The sequence below is a fragment of the Siniperca chuatsi genome, linkage group LG7 (assembly GCF_020085105.1).
Source record: "Siniperca chuatsi isolate FFG_IHB_CAS linkage group LG7, ASM2008510v1, whole genome shotgun sequence".
NCBI classification, from domain to species: Eukaryota; Metazoa; Chordata; class Actinopteri; order Centrarchiformes; family Sinipercidae; genus Siniperca; species Siniperca chuatsi.
Window position 1 is genome coordinate 30,859,894 of NC_058048.1, and position 8,909 is coordinate 30,868,802.

Consider the following 8,909-nt stretch of genomic DNA (forward strand, 5'->3'; position numbering starts at 1 on the left):
CATAAACAGCGCAGGCATTAAGGTTATGGAGCCAGGTGGAGGATTAGAACTGATCAGCACGCGAGAATCACCTGAGGTGACTTGACACCAACAAACACTCGGTACTCAGTACAAACTTAATCACCATGTCATATCTCCTGCTGCTCTGTATATTTATTTTTACTCTGTATGCTGAGCATCTTTGGCACAAACATTTCTTAAGATCTGATCTCATTTTCAGGTTGGAGTTTGGAGTCATTTAGGTAAATATCAGAGCGGAGATACACCTCCTGGAAAAATCTGATTTGTTTCTTTATTACACCGAAAGGTGAAAAGTCAGAAGTTACACAGACGTCAGAAATGTTGGAGCGAGTTTGGATCATTTGATGTCAATCACTCACATGTTTGTTTGGAAATGGTTTGTAAAGTGCTTCAACAAATACTAGGATATACTGTAAGGTCCCTAAGAGTTGTTTGGTACTTTATGATGTCTGTAAAGTCTCTGGATGAAGTGTGATAGGAAGCGACAGATATTTGGTTAAAATACTGTTAGTAGCACGTAAAAAAAGCTATTACAAGGAGCTGGGGGAAGGCAGCGCCACCGACAAAAGACCAACGGCTAATAATCGCTGAATAAATCTCCTTAATGGAAAAGTTGACCCATATCTTGAAACTACAAGAAGCACAACTGGAAGAAAAATGGGAAAAATTGACATTATACAAGACTCAAAATGGCGACATCGGAACGGAGCTGCAAATAAATCCATCAGCAGGACTTTACGAATGATGGGGAAAATGTGAATTAATATATTTCTTTTGTTGCAAATCCGGTGCCAATAAAGATTGAAGTGGGGGGGGGAGCATCAGATCAGACTCAGTAGTAGCAGATCGGGACATCCCTTATTATATTAAATGGGGAGTCAATAACCAATCATACTTTGATCTATACCTTTCCTCCCTGACCAGCTGGAGTTGGGATTTGAACCAGCAACCTTCACATCACAAACGCTGCCTCTCATGTCCTCTCTGCTCTCTCTCCTACGAACAATAACACAGACAAACAACAACCAAAAGGCAACACAGACAGCTTTCAATAAAAGTGTGTGCAAATATATTTTCATTTCTTGTCATACAAACAACAATGATTTAAAAAAAAAAAAAAAAAAGTGAATCATTAACCAGAAAAATGAACAATTTAAAAAGTACCAGAGACTGAAATTTAAACAATGTACAAAATATCCTGTGTGAGCACAAAAGGCTGGTCTCTGGCAGATACAGTGCATGTTATAGAGCAAACATTAGGTGCTGAGGAGGAAAGTTCATCACGTTGGATTCAGCATGTTAACTACGTCAGAAAGTTAATAAAAACACACTCTCTTACAGGCTGTAACAGCTTCATTCATTTGGTAACAATAAGGATTATTGTGGGAGAATGTGAATTATTATATACACAATATGACTGAATGCAGCTTCCAGTACATTCGGGAGAGAAAGCTGCACTAAAGTTTGAATTTATGTTTTGGAAAAGAAGCTTGAATCTGCCAACAAACATAAAAGCACAGACACGTCAGTAATTCATCAACACATTTAGTATTTATAAAAGTCAACTGAAGGAACCAAATGTATTAATCAAAAGTTGACTTAGTCAACAAACCCCACGTGCAGATCCAAACCAACAATGTACTGTACTTCCTGACTTCCTGTCTGCGGCTCAAACAGGAGGAAACGGTGCGTTTGTTGGGGACTATTTCCAGCGGCGGATGAATCCACATGTGGTGCTGTAGTGAGTGTTTGGGGCAGCAGGACGGTGTGTGTGGGACTGAGTCAGAATAAACTACAGTGTGTGTGTTCATGGTGATGAAGGAGCATGTCGCCCAGTGCAGCAGAGCGGCTCGCTGATGAGTTTTAACAGTTTCTGGACACCAGTGGAGGCTGTGATACGCACACAGTACGCGTTAGCAGATCCGTCCACTGCTGGTTTGAGTCTGCACGTGGGATTTGTTGAGTAAGAAAAACGTAGAATATCACCAGACTGATCCCAAACATTCATTGTTGATTGCTGAGTTTGGTTTAGTGAAGATAAATCGTAGTGTTGTTAATGAATTATTCACACAGTGTTGATTATAAAACTCCGTCAGGGTGTATAAATGAACATACTGCAAACTGCAGAGAGCAAACTTTCAACTGACTCTTACTAAAACTGACAAAAAGAAGTTTGGCTGCTCAAATTAGCCAAATGTTTTAGAAAACCACGTTTCCATCTGTAGTCGAGTCGAAATATCTCAATTAGAGTACATTTTGACTCATCGCTTCAGTATTTCAGAAATCCTGGCAACTGTGAGCAAATTATTTTTCAGCAGAACGATGCTTCTTAAACTCTTCAATTTCCACGCCCACGCTAACACTTCCCAACTTGTTCATTAGCCAGTGAGCTAACAGCTCACTAGCGAACAAACATTGCCAGAATATATAACTGAACAATTAAAATGGATCAACTGGGGATTTCGGACTCATTGCCTCAGTATTTCAGTGGCTGCGGCCCAGTGAGCAAGTAGAACAATGTTTCTTCGATTTTTTTTAAACATCCATGCACGAGCTAACCCAGCATATTTGTTAGCTAGTGAGCTAACAGCTAGCGAGTACACTAACCTTAGCGATTAGTTTCTAGCTAGCGGATGGCTAATTACTAATGCACATGGGGTGTGTTGGAAATTAATTTCAGTAACATCATAACAAACTGTAGTTTCTACATGAGCAACACCAAAAAAGCTAGTTACTGCTTGGTAGCTAACGTTAAAAATATTCACGTTAGCATAAGCTTTCTGTTGTGTACGTTGGGACAGCTATAAGGCTAGTACTTGACAGTAAATAGCTGTATTGTCAGATATCATTGCTGTATTTAGGCTAGAGCTGTAAAATGTGGAATGGGATTGTAATCAAAGCAGCCAACATGACTCTAACTGTTTTACTTCATATATTTCATTCATTAACATTTTTAAAGTCAGACAATATTTTCTTCTTTGTTTACGTCTACAGATGACGCCCTTCAAATCTTTGCTTTATTGAACAGATTGGAGTTGTGTTTATGTTTTATGCTGTAGATATTATGATTATAAACGTAATCTCACCTGAGCTCCTTCAGTTAGACTGAGATCTATAAGGTGACGTTAATGTCGTTCCCTCTGTTTTCTATCAAGTTAAAATGTAAAGTTGTTGTTTTGCACCTGATCTGAGCTCAGTGCTTCTCTGCAGGTGTCACCCAGCGAAGTCTGGTTAGTTTCCTAATAAACAAACACACACGACTGTTTCTTCTTCTACTGCACAACTTCACACGTCTCAAAACACTTTTCTCCCGCTGAAAATAACCTACCACACTTTTCAATACAATAAACATCCAGATAGAGTCGTGGCTGTGAGTCTAGGAAGTCAAAAACACACAGATGAACTTTGGCACAGCTTGGTTCCCAGTGGAGGACTGGCCTGGTTTGTACTACGAGGCTGATCAGAGGTAGCCTGGAGTCTACTTCTGGTTAGCCTGGTTTCAACCACTGGGCTAAACAGGACTAGACTGGTTTAGACTGGGCAGACACAGTGTGGATTTTATCTTTGTACGTTGTTTTGGGACTCAATGTACACCTTTTAATAGACCTTTCTGTGATCACAACATGGAAAATTAAAGCAAAGAATTGCTGTTATAATGAACACAATAGACTGGGACCAGAATCAACTGATGGTGTAATAAAGTGACTGTACATATAATTTATTAACTCAAAAAAGGATTTAGTGTTAAATTACTTAGTTACTTCTTATAAGGAACCAGCTGGTGTGAATCTTTGGTTTGACGTTGGGGAGGGGAAACGTTGTTAGCTGTTATTATCTGTGATTTTGTACGTTACCTCGTGTCATGATTTGAGTCAACAGGTAACGTACTTCATGCTGAGGATACAGGACTAACTGGAGTTGAAATAATATGAACCAAAAGTAAAGTCTAGTGGGAATCAGTGCTAACGTAAGCAGGCTAGGCTAACTAGCTAGTTAGCCTAGCCTGCTAGCTTCCACTTTCCAAGTGAAATACAAACTCAACAGCACAATGGTTCCTACCACGTGATGAATGTTATAAAGAGACAGATCACTAACAGTATAACGCTAACCAACGCTATGTGAAAAAAGCTTGTATCACAAATACGTCCAAAAACGGTTTAATCGTCTTTTGATATGCACAATCCAGTTATTGTGCATATTAAATTTCATTTTGAGCTAGTTATTATAATATCAGTTGATCCTGGTCCCAATCCCTGGTGTTTGTTACAAGTTATTTTCCTTTTTCCAGAGAAAACCCAGTAATCCTGTCCGCTAGATCCCAAAAATCTGTTAAAATCTGTGATGTTCCCTGGGACACCCCGCGCCCCAAACTACAACACAATGTCATGTTCACCGCCCGACATATAAATACAGAAATCAACCGTCAGAGAGAGAATGGAGTTAAAACAGGGTGTTAAATTTAATCTAGAGCAGGGTTTTGGTGCTTCCTTAAAAAGCCTAAAAATCCAATAATCTGAATTTTAGGCCTTAAAATGTCTTAAATAAGATTTTGAGAGGTATTAAAAATTGACGGGATTATTAACGTTTACTTTTATAAAGTTGCATTAACTTCAGTCTTGCTTTTAAATGTGTTTTTTGGGGGAAATTAGTATTGATCACGCGGTAACAACTAAAAATAAAACCCAACATGGAACCAGTAACCAGTAATGCAAACCGTGCAGCATTTATCGTTGGCGATGTGGTGCGTGGGCTAACGTGGCGTCTCAAAAAATCAGGTACTTCTAAAAGTAAAGTAAGTTGTAAATTAACGTTACTTTCATGTAATACGGGTCAAGTGCAAGTTCAGCGAGATCTGGCTCGAGAACAGCATTTAGTGCCTGGTTGAAGCCTATTGAAAATAACGAATTCGAAGCCCGACGCATCATTGAGAGTCGCGTGGGAAGTCAGAGAAACACGAAGCCGCCTTAAAAAGCCGCCAGCAAACGCCTGCCATCGTTGAATGTGAATAAATTAATTTACTTTGCAAGAAATTCGATCTTATCCTTCGTACTTTTTTTGCCATTACGGATGTGGAATAGGTCTTAAAAGGTTTTAAATTGAACTTGTTGAAACTTTGCAGAAACCCTATAGAGGGATCTGGTGTAACCTTAGCCCAGTATTTTAGTCCAGTACATTTTAGACTGGTCAAGTCTAGTTTGTCAAATCTGGTTCTATAGTAAAGCCCAAGCCAGTTCAGTCTAATCTAGTCTAGCCTAGTCTGCAGTTGTGTAGTCCAGTCTCGCTTGTCTATCGAGTCCAGTCCGGTCCGGTCCGGTCTACGCAGCCACACAGTGGTTTGGTCGGCGGGACATGACGTATCCTCTCCTGCAGACGCAGCGGAACGAGCCGTCAGTGTTCACGCAGCGAGCGTTCACACACGGGAACACCACGCTGACGCCGTCCTCACACTCGTTTATATCTGCAAACACACACACACACATTTTTAACAGAGTTTCTGCGTCTGTCTGGACGCCGTCGACCTGCGAGGGAGACGACACAGATACGGCGTTGTGTGGTTTCCTGCTGTGAGGTGCTGGATAAATGCGGGCCGGGCTGATCCAGATCCCACGTGTGAAGGTGTGAGTGTGGTGAGGAGAGCAGCGTACCAATACATGTCATGGAGGTCATGTCCAGTTCGTATCCTTGGTAACAGTCACAGGTGTAACCCTCGGCGACGCGAATGCACCTGCCGTTCTCACAGCCGTGCAGTATCCCACAATCCTCTGCTGCGCTCAGGCCGGCGTAGGACTCATAACGCCCTGAAAGACAAGAGAAGAAGAGATGTCGAAGGGAGAGGACTGTTAAACATCAGATACTGATTTGATTTAATCGTTCAGGTTCTTTACGCTGCAGTTCCTCTAACAGCCACTAGTCAGTAACTAGTGGTTGTTAGAGGAACTGCAGCGTAATTAACTAGTCAGTAACCAGTAAGCTAGTTGAGCTAGTTGTGAGCTAGTTGTGAGCTAGTTAACTCTGTAGGCAACTTTGCGCCAAAGATCGTCTTTTGAATCCGATATCCGCGGTGGATGTGGCATATCTGCTTACTACATTACAAATCTCGTTATACAACCCTGTGTTGTAAAAAGGATCAATACGTCAACACACGTGGAGAATAAAGTTTCCAATAATACAAATAATAATAATAATCAACAGAATTTCTGCCAAATTACGTCGTTCTTTTTTAGAAAAATACAGACCTGTAAAATAAAGTGTTACCACTCACTCTCATACACCCTCCTCGGTGCTCCTCCTCCTCCTCCTCTGCTCCTCTCGGTGAAGGGAGGGAAGGGCGGGCCCGGCCTCCACGCCTCCTCCTCTTCCTCCTCCTCCTCCTCCTCCTCCTCCGGCTCCTGGTAGGGAGCGCCGGGCAGCGGGGCCAGGCTGAGAGGAGCACCCTCAGGCAGGGACGGAGGAGGAGGCCGGGCCCCGAACGCCCTCTCGCCCCGGGGGTCCGGAGGGAGGCGGAAGGGCGGAGGCCTGGGTGGGGAGCCATCGGGGGGGCTGAAGTCTCCTTCAGAGTAGTAACCAGTGCTGAGAGACAGACAGTAAAACCAGCGAACGTTAGATAAGCGAAGATTAAGTTATACTGAACAACTCAACAGAATCGGGTGTCGAAAACACTTTTTTATACTTTTAATGTTTTTAATTCTTTACATTTGAATGCTTTTTACATATATATATTCTCAGCCTTACTGTGTATTTCCTGGTGTTTAGGAACATTTTTAAGTCGTAGAAAAGGTTTCAATCGTAGTCGTCTGGACGCTGTTTTCAGAATCAAGACGTTTCGGCTCCCATCCGGAAGTCATTCTCAATTGTGAAAATGGTCTGAGAACTCAGAAATTTAAGCTACTCTGTGTTACATAAGCCCCGCCCTCAGGAAGGAGTCTACCTGAGTATCTGTTGATTAGCTAGTTTCACCTGAAACTGACCTAATAGTTTCCATGATGGCCCAGTAATCAGTAATCAGGCCTATTGTTTTCTGGCTGCACCTCCCTCATCACTGTTAAGTACCTGATTAGCATGTGATTGGCTTGACCACGGTGTTAATACACTGTGGTAAACTTTGGGCAGATTGAATCTCAGACCACCATTTCTGTTCAAAGAGGGGTTTTCTTTTTTCACAAAAATGGCTTCTTTGACTCCTCTTTCAAACCAACTCTTCTCTCTACTCAGACTCTTCACCTCGCTGTCTTCAAATGTGCGGTTTGCCGCTTTTAGATGCAAACGCACGGCGCTCTGTAATCCGAGTTAGCGTGTCGTCTGTGCTGATAAAGTCTTTTGTGAAGTGGCTGTTTGGTCTCACCTGTGTACCGTTGATTCTGAAAACAGCGTCCAGACGACTACGACTGAAACCTTTTCTACGATAGATCAGTCCCGGACGAATGAGGGACGACACCGTCTTACTTTGAACATTTTTAAGCAACTTAAAAAAGGTAATTTAGATTTAAATTAGTTAAAATTAGTTAACAGTTTGTGAAGGCTGAGCAGCTGATAATCGTCCTCCAATCAGAGCGAAGATCTTCTACACTGCCAGCGTCGTTTTACACATACAAAAAACACATTTTGACTGTTAAACAAGCTTTTCACAACGGGAGCTGATGCGATCAGTTGATGCATCAATAAATCGATCGGCAGTAAATTAATCAGCAACAAGGATTTCACAAGTTTGTTGGTTCCAGCTCGGGATGAGCGAGTATCTGTTCTAAACTAAATTATCTGCATTCGTAAGGGGCGGGGCTTAAACCAGACGTGGGCGGGGCTTAACATGGACGTGGGCGGGGCTAAATTGATAAGGGTCGATCAGAAGCTGCTGTATTTATTAGAAAACTGTTTCCAGCCTCAGAATTGAGCTTCGGAGCAACGTGTTTGATCACAACAGTAAAAGATTTACAGAAGTTGTTTTTATAAAAGTTACTATATTTACGAGTACAGATACTGACACGTTTTACTCCGATGATACTCGTTTCAAATCGCTTCTCAAATGTAAATATGTAAATATATATAAAAGTACAAATGTGACGAGACAAGCAGTTTGAATGTGTCAACTTTAGTAACTTCACCCAAACTCAGGCCGGCGATAGGCTCCGTCCGGCAGGCTGAAGGTGGACGGCGTCCTGCCTCTGAAGCCGGACCTGCTGCCCCCTGCTGGGGAGTAATCGTCATAGTCAGGAACACTGTAGTCTCTGCTGGGAACCACAGCTGGAGGGAAGGAGTCCGGACTGTAGGGAGCAAAGTATGGAGGAGCTGAGGGGGAGAGGGGAGGAGGAGAGGAGGGGAGGGGAGGAGGAGGAGGAGGAGGAGGAGGAGGAGGAGGAGGAGGAGGAGGAGAGAGAGAGAGGAGGAGAGGAGGAGGAGGAGGAGAGAGGAGGAGGAGGAGGAGGAGAGGAGGAGGAGGAGGAGGAGGAGGAGGGGGGGAGGGAGAGGAGAGGAGAGGAGGAGGAGGAGGAGGAGAGGAGGAGGAGGAGGAGAGGAGAGGAGGAGGAGGAGGAGGAGAGAGAGAGAGGAGGGAGGAGAGAGGAGGAGGAGGAGGAGGAGAGGAGAGGAGGAGGAGGAGGAGGAGAGGGAGGGAGGAGGAGGAGGAGGAGGAGGAGGAGGAGGAGAGGAGGAGAGGAGGAGGAGGAGGAGGAGGAGAGAGGAGGAGGAGGAGAGGAGGAGGAGGAGGAGAGGAGAGGAGGAGAGAGGGAGGAGGAGAGAGAGGAGGAGGAGGAGGAGGAGGAGGAGAGAGAGGAGAGGAGGAGGAGAGGAGGAGGGAGGAGAGGAGGAGAGGAGGAGGAGAGAGAGGAGAGGAGGAGAGAGAGGAGGAGGAGAGAGGAGGAGAGAGGAGAGAGAGGAGGAGAGAGAGGAGGAGA

At 43.7% G+C, this 8,909-nt stretch overlaps 1 protein-coding gene across 8 annotated transcripts in view; it reads right to left on the reverse strand.

The window, feature by feature from the left end:
- Nucleotides 1-1,048: 1,048 nt before the first annotated feature.
- LOC122879177 (latent-transforming growth factor beta-binding protein 4) overlaps nt 1,049-8,909 on the reverse strand; it is a 104,521-nt gene continuing 96,660 nt past the window's right edge. For all 8 annotated transcript variants that reach the window (XM_044202985.1, XM_044202984.1, XM_044202981.1 and 5 more), the window contains 4 exons: nt 8,121-8,304; nt 6,284-6,591; nt 5,667-5,819; nt 1,049-5,479 (listed from right to left, as the gene is read on the reverse strand). In XM_044202985.1, the coding sequence (XP_044058920.1) occupies nt 5,337-5,479; nt 5,667-5,819; nt 6,284-6,591; nt 8,121-8,304 (788 nt within the window). In that variant the 3' untranslated portion in view covers nt 1,049-5,336. The remainder of the gene's footprint in view (nt 5,480-5,666; nt 5,820-6,283; nt 6,592-8,120; nt 8,305-8,909) is intronic.